Source organism: Ambystoma mexicanum, chromosome 1p (genome assembly GCF_040938575.1).
Source record: "Ambystoma mexicanum isolate Mex_15411 chromosome 1p, UKY_AmexF1_1, whole genome shotgun sequence".
In the NCBI taxonomy this organism is placed as follows: Eukaryota; Metazoa; Chordata; class Amphibia; order Caudata; family Ambystomatidae; genus Ambystoma; species Ambystoma mexicanum.
This window is the reverse complement of record NC_090921.1, coordinates 1,162,012,022-1,162,034,641: the sequence shown is the minus strand read 5'-3', so window position 1 is coordinate 1,162,034,641 and position 22,620 is coordinate 1,162,012,022. Positions and strand designations below refer to the sequence as shown.

Genomic DNA, 22,620 nt, shown 5'->3' with positions numbered 1-22,620 from the left:
GTGATAAATTGTATTTTATAGTTTTGATTTATCTGATTAGATTATCTGTTCAGGTATTGAGCAATTTGCACTAAATGCATTAAATGCACTAAAAGAACTAACTGCATGGCACTATATTGATTACATGGTGCATATACAACTGCTGCTCGCACTCATACCCATATTGGTGTTTTTTTGTTTAAACTTTAAATCAAGTGATGGATGAATATGAGCGTGAGATAGCCATGCATAAAAATCTTAGAAACAGGAGAATATGTGTTCCTAAAATAATATCGCATCCCAAGAAAGTGTTACAATTGTGTAAGCAGATTACAGAATATTATTGTAAAAAAGATATTCCTTTACCTGATGCTCCTGTGGGTATCATCTCTGTGGAATCTATAAAAGATACTTTGCTCTTGGAATTAACTAATGACTTAGGTTGTGTGAGCACTAAATTATTAAGCGACATTTTATGTTGTCCTGACACTACCTCTCCCTCCATAATTAGCAATGTGATTACTAATGGATCGAATGAGATTATACATATATCTGATGACATGACTAATCTTAATCTCAACCCCACTGCAAAAATCTTTATTCCAACATGCGGACTCAACCCTAATGTCCCTGAGATCAATCCTAGTATTGCCTTGATTCATGAAACTCCATTGATAAATGCAAAAGCCCCAATTGATCTTGCCATTTCTGCCATGGATGATTTAGAGGTGGAATACTTGGGTCTCGATCCTGACCAATCCTTAATGGAGGTCGCATCGACTCCCATGTATTATACTCCACCGAATAAACCAAGCAGCAAAGCTGGTAATGATAATCATCATATCTCTCCTGTCATGAAATTAGTCTCAGTCAAAGCTGATCAATCTGAACAAGTTTTTCCTTCATTTCCTACATTTTCTACAGATATATCCAATCCTATCTTTCAATTTCCTGTGATAAAATCTATCGTCAAGGATACTACTACTCAGCCTAAAAGTCTGAGTGATGTAAGCATGAATTCTGACGACATGTTTTATGCTTTAGAAAATTTATTGACTCAACTTATTTCCAAATGTGACAACTTGGAAAAGAAGATAACGATTCAGTCGCTGATTATACACAAAAACATGCGTGGATGTTACCACATGGCATGCAATAGGCGTTTTAGTGAAAATCTGAATAAACAACACTCTTCACCCCACTATGTGCCAAAAAAAAAATCCTAAGAAAAAAGGTAGATCGTATTTACCTCCTCCTGTACACCATGCTTTCATGTATCGTAATAGCAAACGCAATAAGTGCATGAATAATGGTAAATCTAGGAATATTGCAGATGAACTAAGTAGTAGTAAAAAGAAACAACCACTTGGAGATCTTACACAAGCTATTGAACCTTTAAATTCATCACACGAAAAATCACTGGTAATAATTGAAACTCCTGTAATAGCGGATATTGTGATTCCTCTTAATCCAGCTGCTGTTAATGCAATTAGTAAATCGAAAACCCAAAAGAAAAAAGTCTCAAAAAAAGTAGCCAAGCAAGTTGCATGTGATAAAAATGATGCCTATAATCAACCGACTCTTCCGGCAGTTTGGGCACAGCCTAAGAGTACCTTAGCTCAATTTGATACACTTAAAAATGGAAATAGTACCAATGTGCAAAGCAAGATGGTATCTGCCCTTCAACTGGTCCAACTGTACCAAGATCCCATTCCAACTCCTCTGAATCGCACTGCGGTATTGTGCATATTTAAATCTATAGTTCCATTGAGGGCTATCACATCCAATGACATTCGCATAGTCGATCAAGTCGAGGCTATGAATCAGTTTATCTCAAATATCTGGTTTGAAACGGATGCTTCTTTAAAGTATGTTTTGAGTTTTGAGGCTGACTTTCTTCGACTAGGATATAATATCCTCCAAGTAGAAATTCCGATAAATCGTAATCCCAATCCTGGCCCCTCTAAGGCTTGTATTAGCATCCAACAAAGCTCGACTAACTCTAAAAAAGAAGAGATTATTGATCCTATTAGTGTAACTAATAGGACAATTGATGATAGACCTGTCGGGTTCTCAAATGTGCCGAGGGTCATACCACCGGGAACCACTGATCCACCAACAACAATAGAAAACAATCAATGTCTAGATGGTTACTGGCAATGGCTACCCGTGGCATTTAAGCCTCATTTTGGTGCTGTGCGCGAGTGATATAACAAGGTGGATATGCTCTTCTCTTGGCATACCCACCTATTTGTAAATGATGGGTTGCTGAGCAAGATAGATATATTTGGTGTGGTCGCTCTACAGGAAACTTGGCTGCTTGCCGAAGTACAATTAGATGGTAGAACTACAGTCCATCAGAGGGCTACTAAAGGTCCTTTGGGCCGCCCGAAAGGTGGTCTCTTGGTGTCGGTTACACCGCCATGGCGGATTGAAAAATTAATACAGTCCTCTGATTCCATTTTGGTTACTCGTATTTCTAGACCTACACTAGATATAATACTAATTAATGTATATGATCCACCAAATATGTCTATGTCTCTCGCGAATATAGGGAATGTCAACAATGTATTATTACAATACAATCAGGTTTCCCCTGTTTGGATTGTTGGTGATTTTAATGGACTTATTGGCAATCTCCCTATGATAAATGATGATAATCGGAACTTCAAAGCATCAGTGGGGCCCGTGCCGAAGTCAAACCGGCAGGGTTCTAAATGGCATTCTATGCTTGCTGCACATGGGATAGTGAAACTGAATGGTATTACGCCTGGTGATCGTCATATGGCTTTCACCAGAGTCGAGGGCCGTTCTGCATCTACTATCGATTATGCCCTTACTAATATCAGCGGGATCACCTACATAAAAGACATGAGCATTGTAGTTAGATATGAAAGTGACCATGTCCCTATGTGCTGGCTACTAAAGTTACCTGATTCGACCGTAAATGCAAGTGAATATGATGAAAATGGTCAGCTGACGATTAATGAAGGTGGTAATCGCATTAATTGGCATCCACGGAATATTGATAAGGCAAATGATGTAGTGTCCATGCTTTTGCCGCGATTCATTCAAACAAAGTATGAAGGAGATAACATCACCGCTGACATGCTGTCCGATTTTTCTAATACCATGTCAACAATTAAAAATAAAGTGGCTGCTAGACGCAGTTACGTTGGCATGAGTGAAAAATCTAATATGCAAGTCAGGTGTCGGGTGGGTTTTGATGTTGCAATTAGTAAGGCTAAGACAGTGATGCGAAATGAAATTCAAGCAGCTCTATTGGATAATGCTGCTCAGCCCAATCCAGAGGGCATCTCGATCCAAATTAGAAATGCCAAAAAGAAATTTAAGAAATGGCTATCTAACCATAAATTGTTATGTGGAGCCCGATTATGGCAACAGATAGCTGAGAAGGCAAGGTCGAATGACTCTGTTGGCATATGGCAACTCCTCCATCATGCAAAACAACGTCCATTATCTATTAATTGTATATCGGAAGAACAATGGCAATGTCATATAGCCAAAACCCTAGGTAGGGTGATCCCTCATGTTACGGTTTTGGCTATCCCTGGCGAACCTTGGGTATGTAATGCAAGTATATTGGATATAATGTTGATTATATCTAAGCTTAAAAATTCCAGAGCTGCAGGGCCCGATGGGGTATGCAATATATTGTTAAAACAACAGCCTGAGCTTTGGGCCACGGCATTACACCGCCTATTTACCCAAATAGGTGTGTCAGGTGTAGTGCCTCAGTCATGGCAGACAAGTCATATATTGACTATCCATAAGAAAGGGGCATGGGACTGCCCAAGCAATTTTAGGATGCTCGCAATGCTTGATACGTCTTCAAAAATATTTGCAAAGGTTATTCTGCAAGAATTGACTGTGTGGATTGCGGAATGTAATATCCTTCCACCCAATCAAATTGGATTTCGAGCTAAGTCGGGCACCTTGCACGGGCAGTTGTTGTTAACTACCGCAGTTGAACATTCATGGAGTCGTTGCAACCTTGACGTATATTGTGTATTTATTGATTTTTCTGCTGCGTTCGATACGGTGCTGAGAAATAGACTGTGGAAAAAGCTTTCTGATTGGGGCATTCCACCTGGCCTCTTGAGGATGCTAATGTTGTTGCATTCTGACACTTCAGTGCGTATTCGTTTGAATGCAGCGGGGAAATTGTCAGCTTCTATGATGACTTTTAGCGGTGTCAAACAAGGGTGTATGGTCGCAGCGACACTGTTTAATTTGTATCTTGCAGACATGGGAAAAGCTTTCTGTATAGCAGCAGCTAACCCAGTGAAGATCACTGAGGTGATTCTTGGATGGTTGGCATATGCCGACGACCTAATTCTGCTTGATTATACACCGGCTGGTCTTCAGTTGATGCTAGATGCTCTAAGCAGTTATTGTATCGACAACGGCTTACAGATCAATCTAGACAAAAGTAAAGTGATGGTCTTCACAAAAAAAAGGTGTCCTAAAAAATATGTGTGGTCACTGAATGGTGAAATCTTAGAACAAGTAAATACCTATAAATATCTTGGCATCACTGTAGATGACCGCTTAACTTGGAAGGCACACTGGTCTACGCTTCAAGCTCGGTGCATGGTATCTACCAATGCGCTGAGCATTTTCATCGGAAGTAATAGTGGTTATTCAGTATCTGCAGTACTGACAATTTATATTGCAAAGATAAGAGCAGTCCTATTGTATGCTATTGTTATATGGGGCCATAATTTAATCAAACTTGTTGAAAAATTCGAAGTTTGTTTGCTTAGGAAGCTGCTTCGATTACCCAAATGTGTAAGTGCGGAACACATATACCTTGAACTTGATCTGGTGGCAATCTCCTATGTATTTGTTAACCATTGCGTTATTAACTTTGAGAAGCTGAAACGTCTCCAGATAGACACAATCATTGGTGCATATATGGTTGCCTACTTGCGCCTAGTGCAGAACTCTAAATTTGGAATAATGGGCAAACTACAAAAACTTCATAGCAAATGGGATTGCCAGAATTCCCCATATAGATTGATGAGTATGCCCCTCATGAAGTTAAAATTAAAGCATGTACTGACGGAAGTCTGCTATGAACAGCAGATGATAAACCTATCCACAAAAACATTTAGTGGAATCTATTATAATGAGCGCTCATCACGTTGCAAACTCCCTAGTTATATTAATGCATACCCGAGCCCTCAAACGGTGCGGCAATATTTGTTACTAAAATTTAATATTTCTGAGGCATTGGAAACACATGGAACACAAATGGGTATTCCTCGTGACATGCGTTTCTGTCGACTGTGCGGCCATAATGTCACAGAGACACTACACCACTTGCTAATTGTATGTGATAGTCTGTATGCATTGCGATACAAACATATGAAGTCATATAATAATACCATTAATCCTGACGAAATTGAGACACTGTGGCCATTGTTTATGAGTGGTAATGACATTAATCTAATTTATTTTATGGTGACATTTTATAAGAAAATTGTATTGATATTACATTGTATTGTATAATTATGTAGGGTACCTCAAGACTGTCGTATGAAATCAAATGTGTTTTTTAATGTGAGTTATTAGTAAATTGGTATATAATCTTGTATTTTAATACTGTAATAATGTGTAATCTCGGTATATAAAACATTTGTTTTGTTATATGTATACCTAATAAACTATTAGAACTATTAACGGACAAAGGGCCTCTTGTGGCACCTATTTGCATTGGTTCCTCGGGGAAAGGACGATCCTTGGCCTGGGGAGCCGTCTGGTTGTTCCATTGAAGTCCTCGGCCCTTCTTCCTCTCGTTTCATCTTTCATTCAAACGGAATTCGATCCGGAGGACCAAGGTTGTTAATTCAGAAAAGGTGTCTGGTCTCGCCACTCGTGCCAACTCGTCCTTTATGTCGTCGTGCAATCCTCGACGGAAAATAGTCTGCTGAGCAATCAGGCCACCCTGCCAATGCAGCCAATTCCTGAAAGTGTGAGATATACGATTGGACGTTTTGGTTGCCTTGCTTGGCATCCAGTAGTGCTTCATATGTTGAGTACTGGACTTCGGGTCTTTCGAACCTAGTCTTAAAGTCACGAACGAACAAATCATAGTCGTTCACTGAGGGATCTTCAGAAGTAACAAGGGGGGTAGCCCATTTCAAGGCACTTCCCGTCAGATTGGAGATTAGAAAACCAACCCGAGACCTTCCAGACTCGAAGTTCTTCCTCCTGAATGAGAAGTAGACAGTGCAGGCATCAAGGAACTCCTTCATTCCCTTGGGATTGCCATCATACTTGTTCATGGAAAAAGGCATCAGGGGTAATTCACCTCTTCCTTCGTCTCCGGTAGCCACCTGTTGCCGAAGGGTCTGGTTCTCTGCTTGTACGTTCTGCATGTCCACCCGCAAAGCCTGGCTAGCATTGCATATCTCCAGGACTTGTTCAGGAGTAGCCATGGTCTTACTCTTTTGGCGTTGTATACTGTGAGACTTTGAACCTTTGGATCCCCTTTTTTCCAACTCCTCCTCACCTGAATCTCCGGTGGAGTCCTTTCGTCTAGGCTTTCTGAGTTCCTTGCTCTTCTTTTGATGCATATACGGACGTGACTCCCCAGAGGCCACCGTGACCGGATGGGGAACCAAGCCCCGGGAGCCACCCGGGAGTCAGTCCCCAATGTCAGGGGAAAAAGCCGTTAGGCTAGAAAAATCCCTGTTGAGATGAGTCCTTCCGTAGGCTTCAGGCAGTGAATTCGTAGTATAAATAGTCCAATGAAACTGAACACACTGTTCCCAGTATCCGGTAGAGGAGTCCTTTAGAAGTCCAACTCCTGTTACCGGTGGTGAAGGTAAGGAAATAGAGATGAGAGGAAACGGCAATCCAAAAGGAAATGCAACTTGACTGTGGAGCTCGCAGGCGTCCGGAGGCTGGACAGAAGCACTCGCAGGAGTCCGATAGCCGGACAGAAGAGCACTCGCAGGCGTCCGATGGCCGGACAGAAGTGCACTCGCAGGCGTCCGATGGCCGGACAGAAGAGCACTAAGGTAAGGCAAAGGAAAGAGCGAGAGAATGAAGGAGAGAGGGAGAGATAGGAAGTAAAGGAGAGCTGAAGACAGGAAGAGCCAGGACACAGAGAAACGGAGGGGTGATAGACAGAGGTGTAGGGCTTACCTCTCAGTGCACTCTAACAGAGACAAACCGCCAGAAAATAAACCCATTAAGACGGAAACCGCGGTGGAAAAGAACAACTGAATGGAAATACAGGAAACTGAAAGTATTACAGAATAGCACGAAGGCTCGAAAAAACTAGCGTTGAGTATTAACAAGGTAAACAGATAACGCACCGAAGCCTCGGTGCGTCCCACGTAAATACGTGCCGGCGGCCATATTGGAAGAAGCATAGACCGCTAAAGGCGTTCCCAGTCGCCAGACTAGGCACGTCTCCAGCGACTCCAGATCTTCCACGGGCGATGCATTACAGTTGATTTAAAATGCTACAGATCTAATGAATGGTGGGTGACGCAACTGAATGAATATATGTATTGTCAGGGTGTAGGGATAAGAGTCTGACATTTTTCATGTGGAATGGCAAATACTTTTATTAATAACAAAAGAAGGGAGGGGGTTGGAGGAAATCCTAACTTACCCTACCTCTAAGAGGGGGGTTCCCTGCCTCAACAAAACTAGCTAATGAAACTGTGTCAGAATGTCCAAAGTAAACTTGCTGTCCTGTGTTCAAATCCTAACCTATCCCTCACCAGCTAAATTTAAGATGAGGTGAAAAAGGTAAATGTCTCTTTGACTGCCGACTAGCAGCCCGGTCTTGTGGCTCAAAACAAAAGTTCCAAAAAGCTGTATAAAATCAAACAAAACTTCCACAAGACTCTAGTGGTTGAACCCCCCCCCCCCACCGAGTCTTTCCACTTTATCCAAGATTGTCACTGTATCTTTAATGGTCAGGATAAGTCTGTATCTGTACTTAGCAGGCTAGGCTCCCAGGCCCTGCAACAAGGGAAAATGGCCTGGACACCCTTTCCAAGTAGTCTTGAGGGTCCCAGACCCTTGGTGAGCAGACCGACTCCCAGGTACTGCAATGATAAAGAATAGCATGGTTGTCTCTCCCAAACTATGTTGAGGGTCCCTGACCCTTATCTCAGTACCCCCTCCTTGGTCCACTCTCCAGCCAAGTAGGGTCCACAACATTTTTGTTATGGTTTTCTCTCTTCGCCTTCACTTCCACCCACACCCTTGGTTTACTCGCTTGCCAAGGTCTCTAAGTGCATGTATGCTTTGTAATTTGGACACCTGTGATGCAGACCGACTGGATGAAAATGGCAATTTTGAAGTTGTATTGGAACCTCACAGAAATACAGATTCAAGGTTAATACCTGCATTTCATGTATTTGTAAGTGCTTCCATGTTAGGTGAGCAATGTGGGCTTTCAAAATCTTCATTGGACAAGCTCAGAAAAGAGTGGGCCAAAAGTGGGTGGACTCCTACTTAATGGTTTGGTGCCTTGAGGTCCATTCCAGAGCTAAAAAGGCAAACGGTGCCTTCCTCAATTATCTCATCAGGAACAGCCTCAGATGAGAACAGTGATGCAGACCCACTGGCTGAACATTGTTGTTTTGAAGTTAGGATGTATTGGATCCTCACAGAAATACAGCTTCAACTTTGGCACCTTAATTTTATATATTTGTAAGTGCTTCCATGTTAGGGGAGCAATTGTTGAAATAATTCCATGACAGAAACCCATATCAGTATGCTTTCTAAATCTTAATTTGGCAAAACCCCTTTCCTGGGCAACTCTTGGAAAAGCTGCCCATCTCCCAGCTTACTCTCCACACTCAATCTGTTGGTTGTCTCCATGACCATCAGTCTGGCTTCAGAGCAGCCAGAGGCACGGAAACTGCTCTCTTGAACACCCGTGAAGATCTGCTCTCTAACCTTGATTCCAGCATTCCTTCTGTCCTAATCCTCCTTGATCTTTCCTCTGCTTTTGACACAGTCAACCACGTTATCCAGATCAATTGACCGAGTACCTGGGCATCACGAATCAGGCCCTGGAGTGGCTGACCTAGTTACTATTGGACCACCCCGCCAAGGTCCAACTTGGTCGCTTTCTCTCAGCCACCTCTCTCTACCGGCGACGTTGGGCTCTATCCTCTCACCATGGTTTTCCAACCTCTACTTGGCCACTTTGGCCCACCTGATCTCTACCTTCTCCTCTAACTTTCAGTGTTATGCAGATGCCACTCCGCTTTCTTTCAGGCTCCCCTCAGCCTCCTATCCTCTCTTGCTCATTACAGACTGTACCTGTGATTCAGGATTGGTGAGCCTCCAGCGATCTATGCTTTAATGCCAGTAAGACAGATTCTTCTCATTGGGACCCCTGCTCCTGCGTTCCCCCTCTCACTCTGGCAGCCCGCCTTGGGCCCTCTTCCTTTGCCTTCCTGCGAGGCAAAAAACCTTGGTGTCATCTTCGACTCCAGTCTCTCTTTCTCTCCTCATATCTCAGACGTCACCAAGAAGTCCCTCTACCAGTTGCACCTCCTCAAAGAGACTCTGCCCTTTCTCACTTTCCACCAGAAGCTCACTGTCTCCAGAGCCCTTGTTCTCTGTAGGCTGGACTATTGCAACAGCCTCTTTCTCAATCTGCCTTCCTCTACTCTCCGCCCTTTGCAACTAATCCAGAACAGGACTGCCTGACTTATGTTTGGTCGCAAGCCCAGGGACCGTATCTCTCCAGCCCTAAAATCCCTGCACTGGCTCCCGGTGGCTCCAAGGATCAAGTTCAAGACCCTTTGCATTGTCCACAAGGCTTTCTGGGGCAGGGGCCCGCTCTACATCCAACGCTCTCTTCCAAAATACCTTCCTTCTGAAGCCCTTAGCTCAGCTACCACCAAAACTGTAAGGGTTACAACTTCTCCAGGCTCAGAGTGGGGGGTAGATCTCACTCCTCTGCAGGTACCTCCCTCTAGAATGGCCTCTCTGTCCCTCTCAAACTTGAGCCAGACCACCTGAAGTTTCGGAAGCAACTCAAAACCTTCCTCTTCTCCTCTGCTTTCTCTATCTTCGGCCCCGTGCCGACCTACATGTCTGCTGTACCGACTGGTTGTTTGACTACCCTCAGAGTCTCACTGGGTACCAGGCTCTTTCTTGATCAGTCACCCTTGCACTGCCTCCGGGCCCACAACGCACTTCGGGGCTGTGGCTGTAACCCTACAGTCCCTTCTGCTCCTTGCGCAACCCAGAACCGCGCTGCTGTGGCTGCACTTACTCCGAGCATTGCTGCCCCGTTTTCCCCTCCTCTCTCTTGCGCCTCCCTCACTCCCTTTGCCCTTGCACTTCTCGTTCCCGCACTTGCACAATCTGAATGACACAAGGCCTAGTAAGCTTGTTTCTCTTGTCCTCCCTGTCTTCCCGCCCTTGTCTTGTCGCACTTGTGTACAGGTGCGTTATAAATGACATTTCATTCACTGTTTGGGGAGCATGACCCCACCATGGGTCCCAGACCCCCTTCACTTGGTTGCTCTTATAGTTCGCTCTCTGTTCACTCTTCAATCCAAAGACTTGGTTTACTCTCTTGCCAAGGTCTGCGAGTACCACTTGTATATGTAAAGTTCATATTCCGCTTTATTACTGTTTGGGTGCGTTTCTCCAGCATGGGTCCCAGATCCCCTTCACTTGGTTACTTTCACAGTTCTCTTTGTCTGAGCTTTTTTCAAGCCATAGCCTTTGTTTACTCCCCTGCCAAGGCCTGTAAATATCATCTGTATATGCAAAGTGCGTAGTCCCATTTAGTACTTCTCGGGGTATGTATCCCTGATGTGGATCCTAGACCCCCTTTCACTAGGTCCCTCTTCCCCGGTGAGTATTCCTCCAGTTCTCCATTTTGGGCTTTTAGTACTCGCTGGGTCTCCCCAACCCTGGGACTAGCTACCCTTGTACCTGGAGGGTCTTGGCCGTCACCATCCGGTTGTTCGCTTGTCTCCCAAGACCTTCAACTGCTTCTCTGGCTCAATGGGACTTTTCCCGGTCTTTGTGCTTCTCTCTCTGCGGCTTGCTAGTGGTTTCCTTGCACTCAAGCGGCCTCAGTCACCAGCAGGTATGTTTCCTCTTCTCCGGTATGCCTTCTGCATCGCTGGCCTTCTTTATAACATCTATATATATGGCTCTCATCCACTCTTGCAGCTTCCAGTGCGATGCATATGCTGAGGACACCCACATCCTGGTGCGTTTAGATCTTGACCAGGCTGGGATGTCCTCAGCTCTATGCGATTGCCTGGAAGCAGTGAAAGGATGGATGGACCTCAATTTGCTTAAAATGAATGGGGATAAAACAGAGATCATGGTGGTGGGTTCAACCTCTGACTTGTTTTCTGCATCTTGCTGGCCTTTTTTCCCCTTGGTGATTTCCCTCATCCAGTGAAGGAAGCTAAAAATCTGGGAGTGATCTTTCCGGCTTCTCTTTCCATGGCCTGACAGATTGGCGCTGTATGTAAGACCGGTCACTTTATCTTGAGAACCCTTTGCAAAATACTACCTTTACCCCCCCCCCCGGTCCATTTCCGCCCTTTGGTTGTGGCCTCTATTATCAATAGTCAAATCAACTATTTTAATGCTCTCTCTGGCCCAACCACGGAGATTGGTTCACTGGCTTCAGCTTTTGTAGAACATGGTGGCTCGGACAGCCATGGCTACGCCATATGGAGCCCACATCAGCCCTGTGATTAGGGCTTTGCACTGGCTTCCTGTAGTGCAACGCATCAAGTTTAAATCTCTCTGTATAATTCACTGCGCCTATTACCATGGAGGCAGGTATTATCTTCAGCAGAAATGTGTACACTATGCTCCAGAGAGAATGCTACGCTCTAGTCTTGCCCATCGATTAGTGATTCCTAAACATCGTCGTGCAAGACTAGGTGGGCGTGCATTCTCGGTAGCAGCCAGTATCCTATGGAACAAACTGCCCATTGCACTCAGAAGCACAGTTTACTATCTTCAGTTCAGAATTTCTCTCAAAACCTTACTGTTTTAGCTTCCTGCTCATATTACCTTGTCAATCTCGGGGCAAGATGCCTTTCGGTGAAGTGTAAATAACATAACATAACATGGTGATCAAGAAAGACACTAAAGTCTAGCCAAAAGCCAATACAGGGTAGGTAGCAGAGTGATAAGGCTTAGATTTAGAAGTGGGTGTGAGGGTGGTCTAGGGCTACAATGAGCCCACACAGAGCAACAGCAATAATGCCAGTTAGGCAAGTGCAACAATGTACAATGATTTATTAGCAAATTAACAAGGGGGTCCTGGGAGTCCCTCTGCCAGACATTAGTCCTGGTTACGAGAGACTTAACCAGAGTCTTTAGCTCACTATCTTTCACAGAGGAGAAATATCCCAAACATATCAGTCTTTGTCCTGCCCTGGGGCAGTCCAGCACCGAAATGCTAGGCAATTCTCCTCTGAACAAGAGTACCAACAGCATCCCCAGACACGTGTTTCAGTCTGGTTGGACCTCATCAGTAGGGAGGAGCTGGGCCTCTCTAAGAGTAGTGAGCAAGGGGTCCACGTTTGAATTCCCCTAGTAACTTAGGGTGAGACCCAAAGTCTTTAGCTCACTATCCCCAGCGCAGGACAAAGACTGATATGTTTGGGATATTTCTTCTCTGTGAAAGATAGTGAGCTAAAGACTCTAGGTAAGTCTCTCGTAACCAGGACTAATGTCTGGCAGAGACTCCCAGGACCCCCCTTGTCAATTTGCATATTTAAGTAACTTTCGAATGTGCACAGGATTTAGCTTGACCCGTTGCAGGACCACTTCGAATCCACATTTCACATTTGCCACCTCTCAGATGGATACCCAACTAGAACCTTCGAATGAGAACCCATGTGATGGCGGACCACTCTGTATACGTTATCTATCTTGGCTTCAAAAGTTCAGTCACCCCTTGGATGTTCAATTATATTTGCATCGCTCATCACATACGCTTCACACACTGTTTATTCAGATTGCTTCTTGCAGCCCTCCCGGGGGTGAGGTCTCTCGGGTCCGACTTCGCCTTCTGCGCTTTCGTGGTGACTAATGGTAATAGGTGATGCTGCTCAGGACTGCTCCTGCATGGAGAATAGGGGGCGTGAGTATGCCAGCTTGCGCCTGATCCCCCTTCCAGACCCCTTCTCCCAATCCGTGGTACCCGTGGGATGGGCTGTCCCTGGAAAAATCACTTGTTGATTAGTTGTGGCGAGCACTCCGTCCTGCTGCTTCTGGCAGGGGCGCTTGTATGATCTGGGCCGAGTTCCTTCACTGGTCCTTTGCACGTGGTAGTCCAGTCCTGCTGCGACTAAGCCACTATACTAAGTAAGTGTTCCTGTTTGCCTTTGTCTTTCCTCGTCTGTTTTTGTTGTATCGTAAAGTTGGTTGTCTTGTATTGCTGTCCGTTCCACTTTTGATGTTTGCTCTTTTGCTTTCTTTCCTTGCAGGTTATGTTGCCGGACCAGCAGAAGCTGTGGAGCTCGAGGCGGCAGCCGGAGGGAATGAGGAACGAAGCTGCAGCGGTACAGTAGCTGGTAAATTGTTAACTAGGGGCGCGTGGGGTTCAAATGCTGTGCGGCCCTAGGACGGATGCTCTAACCTCGTCTTTCTTCTTCTTCACAGGGTCCGAGTTTGTGGATGGGGAGTGCGGTGCTGCGGCGTCGGGATCAAGATCACTGGATGTCAGGAGATGAGTTTGCAGATGAAGCAATGACGCACCGGTTTCCGGGAGGTAAGTATGCAGGAGAACGCCTGGTTTCAAAGGTAAGTAAACTGATCCAAGCGGTGGTGAGCGTCACATTGCACACGAGTGCACAGTAACGCGAAGCACCGGCCTTAAGGATGGAGCAGCTTTTATAGCTGAGCTTCTGAAGCCACGCCCACCAGGTTCAGCCTGCCTGCCACACCCGATGAGTCAGCACATGAAGACCAGGCCTAGGGACCCACACCCGATGAGTCAGCACATGAAGATGTTTTCTGGAATAAAGGGTTTCAGCTCCTGGAAAGTTCTTGTAAAATAAAAGCACTCCTGCACTGAAATAAAGTAAAAGCACTCCGGCACTGAAATAAAGTGTTCCTGCTCACATTTCTATATGAGCCTGGCGCCCGAGTCCAGCCAGGGCGCCTATGTTTATGGGTCCCAAAGGGACATAAGTGAGTCAAGTGACCCATTGTCACTAGATGGTGTCGTTTTTTTGTTCTGGGGCCTGTGGCCATGACAGCAGGAGCGCCCCGGGTACCTCTGACACACAATGCACCTTTCTTCAGCTTTAATTACAGGTCTAATGTTTCTTATTCTCGAGGACTCGTGAAAGTAGTGGTTTTCCTCCGAAAAGGTCAATGGCACTTCCCTCCTTGTAACCCTCTCTGGCACTTCCCTCCTTGTAACCCTCTCTGGTCTTGCCGTCTTTCTCCTGGTATTAAACTGCCATCTCGGAACTGCTGCTTCCTCGTGTGTTTTACCTTGCTCAGAGTGTGCTTTCAGTCTCCGCCTTTTATCCGTGTAGGGAAGTGTGATGGTAGTCAGGTGTGTGCAATTATCAGTAATTGCCTGACTCTGCTTGACCCTTGTGTTGGGACATGTCAGGTATACGGCTTGGGTGTAAGTCCGTTTTTTCTCACAATGAGCTGTCTGTGAGAAAGTGTTTGTGTCGGGAAAGGGGGAGAGGGAGAGTTCTTAAGTATCCTACCTAGTACGATGGGGCAAAGGTGTTAGAAGAAAGGGGATACCGCGTCTCACCGTCTGGCGTCCCACTCCCCAAACTCTCCTCATCCAGGTGATGCTCCCACATTGGTCCACCCCAGAAACAGGATCCAAAAACGATGGCCGTGTCCTGGCCGCTTCGATGACAGATCCCGGGGGACTAGCGGGTGAAACACCTTATGGTTTCTCACAGAAAGCTGCCGCTTTCGCGGGCTAAGGGGCATTGTGCGTATGCCAGGGGGAGGGCTGGAATCCCCTATTCCCAATCCACAACTCTAGTGCCTGAAATTTTGCTGCGGGGCAGAATGGGTGACCAGTGGTTATCAATGATTGAGTAGCCAATGGCTGTATGAAAGGTGCCGATTCTTATCAGTGATGGGCTTGCTTCCAGATTGCATCTTGGATAAGAGGATACTTACGACTGTACAGCAGAAGATCGTTGGAACCAAGACTCCTACGAAGAAGAGCAGCCCACCGACGAACCGAAGAATACCCCTGCAGCTGACCAGCATTGACTCCAGTGTTGTCCTGGTGAAGTCCTGCTCCTTTGCAGATCTCAAAACGAGCCTTGTCAGTGCTTCGACCCCTGGGACAGTGGGAACAACCAATCTCTACCCCTTGCTGAGGTTTCATGCCTTCAGAAGTGTCGTTGGACCAACCGGTGGACTGACCAGCTCTCTCCTGGGCTACCTTGCTGCAGCAGTCGCTGTTCCGAGCAGAGCTTTGGAACTATGCAGCTTGTGCCACAAGTCACATGCTACTGCATTTCCAGCCATCCCACAACAAGGGAAGTTGTGCTGGGCCTGTTCCACGTGTTTGCCACTATAATATCGCCATCTGACCGTGGTGACTCCTATTTCCATACTTCTTCATTCCGGTGAGGTGTCTGATCCGTAGAAATATTAATCTTTCCTTGTTTGGGTCTTCTACTGCAAGCTGTCTGGAACATTCCTGTGCACTGCGACCAACCAAACCATGTCCCAATGCTGAAAGTGACCCCAGTACCTCCCACCTCTAGGGCCTTCATTGATCGTACCAAGCAGTGTTGCATGTCCCCAGTGGGGATTCCAGAACACCTAGAGTGATCTCTGGAAGAATGGAAGTCAGAGGGTTAAGTTACATATCGTTTCTGTCCCCCGCTGTCTTTATAGGGTTACATGGGCATAAAATCCTGACCACCACTCACTCTGACCTGACCCTTGGTAGTGGAACCTGGGTTAAGGATCCTTCCCTATGCGTATCCTAGTGTGTGGGATTGAGTAGAGTACTTACTTGATCTTTTATCTAACTTTGGAACGTTTATAAACCATAACCACTGCAAATCTCTATATAAACCTTCCTGAGGAATATTTGATTTGGAACTGGTGGCCTTTGGGCACAAGGCCCTAAACCATCTTAGGGATGGACTTTAAAATATTGTGTGCCAACTCTAAAGAGTTACGCCCATTTCTAAGCATCTGATTACTCACCCGTTTTACACTGGTAATTGATTCATATGACATTATATTTCTCCCAAGGGTAAATGTGAGTGCATATATGTTTTATGTGTTTTTTGTGGCAATATTTACCTAGGATTTCTATATGCTTAGTGTGTTAATTAAAGGCTGTATACCTAACTGCATTTTAATATACTTACTGTCTAACTTGATTTACAGTTGCTTCTCTGTGTGGACTCATTCTAGCCCTGGATCAATCACACACTTTTTCTAATACTAAGCCATGACCACTCACCTACTTCCCTGTTCACCATAATAGGATGGCTTCACAAAATCATCCCAACTAGAGCCGATTTTGGAAATCCATATCAACACCCACCCTTTACTGTTAGAGTCTACCACCTTGGTGCTGGACGCTGCTGCAGCCACCTGAATGGGTATTGGGGCACCAATATCCCAGACCTCATCTGCTCCTTGGGCCTTCCTGGGTCACCCCCACTATTGTCTCCATGTTGGAATGTTTTCTGCTTGGTTGCTGCCACCTTTTGTCCTTCAAGCTGCCGCAGTCATGATTATTGGGTTCCATCACCATCCCATACTCTTTCCCACCAATTCTTTTGGCTGAATGTGCTCCCTTCGTGGAAAGGCTACATTCTGCTCATAGTCTGCACACCCCTTTCAAAATCTTAATGACATATGACACTTCAATAAGGCATTAACTCCTACATCAACCAAGAAAAACAAGGAACACACAAACATTGTTTACATTTACATCTGGGAGAGATTGATAATCACATTTTACTTTATTAATTCCATCAATCTCATTCCCTACCTTTTGTTACTAAAGCATTCACCTTTTCCCATGTCCTAAGCCTGGACTAGGACACCATCTGAAGTTGGCTAAGTTAGCAGTCCCAAAATGACTAGTGGGGAACTTACCTGTGATGTGATATAAAGAGAAACTGCAGGCATTTGCAGCGTACACATCTGCCAGAAATGTTAAAACCCACTCTCGAGCCTCTCACGTAACTTACATTTCTTACCTAAAATTCTTCAAAAACTGCCTAGGAATCCCAATACATTGTATTAACCGAACACATACCTTTCTGTGTTGCATCTCTATAAAGTCCATATGTAGTGGGCCAACACATCCATGCTAATAAAAATATGTTATTTTGCTCCCCTGACCTACCCCAGTGTCTGCAACCTCATTACCAGACTAAGGTATGGTTTCCTCAGGCGCAGGCACAACACACCATGGACAAGGATCAATGCTTTGTACTAGTGACGTGATGCAGTAGAAACACAAAAGCGCAGTAATTTAAGTCACTTGTGTTGCCAATATGTTGCAGATCAGCCTCTTTATTTGCCAAATGTACCTTACACCAGTATTCTTCCTGCCCCAGTCATAGCCTTCGTGTTTGGTTAGACTTTATATTCAACCTTGTATGCTCCAATAAGTTTGCCTTCTCAGAACGATGCACCACTAGTGCTTCAGAAAAATCCTCCGAACAAATGCTGAACTACAGGCCCATACATCTTACACCCACATATTCTGACCATGTGCATTTGCATACATCCACTAGATACAACATGAGAAGCAGCAGGCCAGCCATTTTCAAATCCAGAACAGGCACTACGAGTGTAAAGAGTAATCCTAGCATACATACATATAGGATTAAAGCATAGCAATATCAGTACTGGAGGTAAAACAAACTGAAGGCCCAGCAAGAAAACCAGACTATATATCTTGGACTAAGGAAAGAACGTACCCATCTACAGTCAGACGTTGGAGAGATGGAAGACAGACATTGGAGAATTGTTGCACTTCATGAGCCACTGCAGAATGGAGAACATTCACTTCCTGCTCAATTTCCTTCTCTGGCTGCAGCAGCTTCATGTGCACAAATTGTTGGACCTATGGATTAGGAGAACAGATTAAGAAAGGGGTTAATGGGAAAATGAACAGATTATACCAAAAGGAATACTGTCGGAGGTTTAAAGGTGGTATTAAAAGAAAATAGTATTTATGAAGAGAGAATACTTTTTTATTCACACAAAGCAGAACTCAACACTCTTGGGTAATCCATGACTACTCCACACACCCACCGCAGTTAGGGTTTAACTCCAAATCCATCACAACATGACTGTCCCTTCCAATGATGGATGGTCAGCGTACAGTGCAGGGCTAGATGCTCTGTGGCAGTGACACAATGTTTGAATTCCTTTCACCAGATGTCAAAATACAGTTTGACATTAATCTCCACTATATACAGCAATCACTCAAAAATGTAATGCATAACAAATGACCCACCGTAATGACAACTTTACTCTGAATCCACAGACCTCTTACTGCCATACATTTGGGAACTTTCATTTCGATGTAGATGGTACTGCAGCTCTACAGTTATAATGTGCCAGGGAGCATGTGTGGACATGCCCGCATGCGTCAAAACCGCTTGCGCATGCTCCCAACTCAGTTTTTATGAGCGCAGAGTTGGACCACCTATTGAGGATATGAAGGGGGGGTTCTAAGGAAGAAATTGTCAAATGGACCAGTGTGAGGAATTGCCATCTGGCAAGGGTGTGAATGCCCTGGCTTTTTTTATTTGTATTAAGTAATAAAATAATGCAGGTCATTCCAGCTCTAAAAGGAAAATTTGCTCCTTTGATAAGCTCCATGCCAAAAACAATGTGTACTTGTGCCCTGCTGCATCAGTATTCTGATTCGCAGCACCCGCTCCACCAGTGGCACAGCGCAGGTTCAGAGGTCACAGGTGCCCTCTTGACAGATGCTGTGACACCAAAGTATGTGCATGTGTTACCCCTGTGTGTCCAGTTCAGCTGTGGAGGGGGGTTAGCTGTATTCCCCCAGACACGCTGGACCCCACCCTACTGGCAGGAAGGTAGCCTGGTGAAGTGCCCTTTTTTGCTCCTTTTTAAGGGCAGGTAACCCCCTTCTCCCTGGTACAACCACTGGGAGCAGAAACCAAGAGGCACACTCATTCACAGAAAGCCATGCCTCACACCAGGGTGCTGCCTTTCTAAAGGCCTTTGATCCTATTGAGAAGGGGAGTGGTGGTACTAGGATAGCCAGAGATTTGTACAGTTTTTGGACTGAACTGTTCTGCCATCTTGATTCCCTCTGCCTCTAGTTCTCTTTCTTGTCCCCTCCACTTCCTCTGGAGCAAAGCACTTTGGATGTGGCAGCATAAGGGCAAAGTCCACACATTTCATTTCAAGAGCAGGGATTGGATCCCTAAAGCAGGCAAGCCTTAGTCCAATCACCTGGGGATTGTTGGCTATAAAAGACGGGGTCTCCCACTACTTGTTTGAATCATCTTGGGAATCATCATGATGCGTCTTTGGATCATCACTTAAGATTTTGCTGGACCATGCAGAGGGAGCAGTTCTCTCAAGTTGTGAGGTGGAGGTAGGTGTTCCAAGGCAGAGACCAGCTCTGTCCCCTAACCATCCCCAGGGACCATTGGGGGCTATCTGCTGCTGGAGCCAGACATGCCTCTCTACCAGCCACAGTGGAACCCAGGACCTCACTGTGTTGGAAGACCCCTGCAGTTGTGTGCCAGCCTCCCACACGTTTGGGAGCACATGAAAAAGACTAATCTTGTCCCTTTGGCCCCGGATTAGGACTCGGGTATCCTGAGAGTCAAGACAAGCGGGATCCTAGCGTTTTATGCTGTTGAACTGCTTGGCGCGTGTTTCAAGAACTGTTTGAATCTGCAGGACCCTCTGTTGCTTCCTTTTGCTCTCTACCGATCTTCACATAGCACCAAGAAGTCTGGTTCGGCGCTGCTGAACCACCAACAACTGCAAAGAAGGTACTACTAACTGCTAATTGCCCCCTTGGTCCATTTAGGGGTTCAATGTGTTAAAATTGCGGCAAAAATTGCCGTTTACACAAAGAATCAGGGCAAAAAGGCTGTGGTTTTGCCGCCGCAATCCATGTAAAGGATGCGGGGAACACCCCCGCAACCCCTGGACCCATTATACCATTTCAGGGGAACGGGGACATCCCCGCTCCCCTGAAATGGTATAATGGGGCACACCTTTACCGGGTCAAACCACAGTATTTTTGCCGCGATTTTTTTGTAAGGGCGACATTTTTGCCACGTTTTTATTACTGCATACCCATTTAGGGGCCCTAGAGACTGGTTAGGTCTCGTTGAACCCTTTTAGATCACAAGTACATATCCTTTCTCAAGAACATTGTTGCTTCTGCTTGCCTTTTCACCCCCGATTCACTACCCAGAGTGCTGCATCTATTATCTTTGCTTATTCTGTGCTCTTTCCTCAGCGGTGGGTTTTGAGTAGTGTTTGTCTAGTCAGTTATTATTGTACATGTTATGTTTAATTAAAGTGTAACTATTTTTAACCTTGACTGGACATTCCTTTATTTTGTACTGTTCGCTGTTTGGGTTGCTACTGATCCACATAAGAGTATAGCCTTCCCTTGGCCCAAGTTACCTCAAAAGGAAAAGCAGGTATGTCTTGACTGTGCCTGTTTTAACTCTATGATTGTGTTGGCTCTTGGTTTGTAGAAGTGTGAGGGATGAGTGGGTGTTTTAGCCTCTTCTCATCATTGTACTCCTGCAAGGTAAAAGTAAATTAGTCCAGGAGTACAGTATTCATTACATTGAGTAACTTCTTAAATGTATCCCTTATCCCATTCCTTCCCTCCAGAGGTTTTGGCCATTACAAAGTACACTAAAACCTGGGAGGATGAAAAAAATGTGACCATACTGAAAACGGTACAAAAGTCATCCAAAAGTAATTCGCAAGGCTGCCTATTCAAACTGTGCCTCTGCTAGTGAGCCATTGCTTCAAATAGTCTATGCACTTGTGTGGAGAGTACAATGTTTAAGTCCCAGGACAGATGAGGTGAAGTGACCTGGAGATACTACGTTCTAAGCTCATTAAGGTTTCTGGGGTGTAGAGAGAAAAGGGGCCTACTGCTGAATTCAGATAGACCTCACAAGGCCAATCGGTAGGTTTTAAAAGAAGAGTGTAGCTTGATGCCTGAACATCAAACAAGAAAACTCCAATTGCTGACTATCTGGAGCACTATGCAAGTTGGCAGTTTCCACTTGTGTAGAGTTTGAGCTAGTCGGCCCTCACATTGAAGTCTCCTGCCAAGTGATTTCCCACTGAGAAGATGTCGTACTAGTCGCCTAGTATCACTGTTCTTTAACTAGTCTGCAAAGCAGAAACAACCTTGTTCCATCTTGGTTGTAGAAGCAGAAAATGGCCACCGTATGGTCTGTCATAAGTACGCTCGGTGCCTGTGAAGAAAGCAGGGGAAAATTGCTGAGCTGCTCAAAGATGTAGATGCAAGCCCCAATACGGAGGGCCCCATTGAGATTGTACCTGAAGAGAGCATGTTGTGGTTCCGGTGGCAGTTAGCACACATACTTTGAGGACAATGAAGGCATTTCAATTCTTACTGAAAACTCTTAAATCCTTGGTTACTTGCTGGTCTCAAGAACCAATCAAGTAGCTTCGAAATGTGCGACATCTCTTCAGATTTCACCCATTTCCACTTACAGTGCATGACGTTTAATAGCCTTTTTTTCAATGATCGTCTCGGGTTCTAGAAACTTTTCAGATGTCTCTGACCCTCTCAGGGTGCAGGTGCTTTTGCCAAGATTCTCAGTCCCCATATTAGGGGGACGTTTCAGATTTATCAGATGGTTCTTCAGGCCAAAGACCTGCCACATGGCAGCCAGATATGGCGAGCTTGGGGCAGCAGACAGCCTCGCTGTGTAGCAGCTGGATTCCTCCTCTTGACAACTGCATCCATTTGAGCAATCTTGCACTTCTAATTAAATAGTACTAGAGCCCTGACTGGCAGGGAACTTCCTTCTCACCTTTTACAGATCTACTTGCTCTGTTTCCCCACCCCCCACCTGTTCTACTCTCTAGGGCCTATAACGGACACTGTAGAAAGTCAAGGGATACAACCGTGTCGGTCATCTTAGATTTGATCAGTTATTCCTTCTGTGTATTTGGTGAAGTCCCCGTTAATATAGGGGCAACATGGTTGCTGAACCATCCGTTTTAAGGTAACATTCTATCGTCTGGAGTCAAGAGGCTCTGCACAGTGAGGGTACACCAAGTACCCTGTTTTGTCCTGTGCAAGTACTCTCAAACGACAAGCATTGTGCGTCTTACTGGCTGGTTGCAGATTGCTCCGGGTGTGGCTCTACAGAGCACTGTGTTACAAGAACATTCTTTGTAACAAAGTCTGGTAGTCCTACGTGTTGGTGAATGTGAAATTTAGGTGGCTTTCCACATCTGACCTCTTTTTCTTTGGTAGGGTAGGAAACCAGTCTTACATAGACAAAATGGATTATATGGATGTAGCCCAATTATGGTGCAGCTGGGAACCTGCAAGAACAAGAATTCAATGAAAGCATGTTTGGGGCTTTCATTGGGAATCCACAT

The 22,620-nt window shown here is 45.2% G+C and overlaps 1 protein-coding gene across 3 annotated transcripts in view; it reads right to left on the bottom strand.

Moving 5' to 3' along the window:
* Nucleotides 1–22,620, bottom strand: part of HAUS5 (HAUS augmin like complex subunit 5) — a 740,017-nt gene that overhangs the window by 366,361 nt on the left and 351,036 nt on the right. For all 3 annotated transcript variants that reach the window (XM_069604849.1, XM_069604848.1, XM_069604847.1), the window contains one exon: nucleotides 17,931–18,076. In XM_069604849.1, coding sequence (XP_069460950.1) covers nucleotides 17,931–18,076 — 146 coding nt within the window. The remainder of the gene's footprint in view (nucleotides 1–17,930; nucleotides 18,077–22,620) is intronic.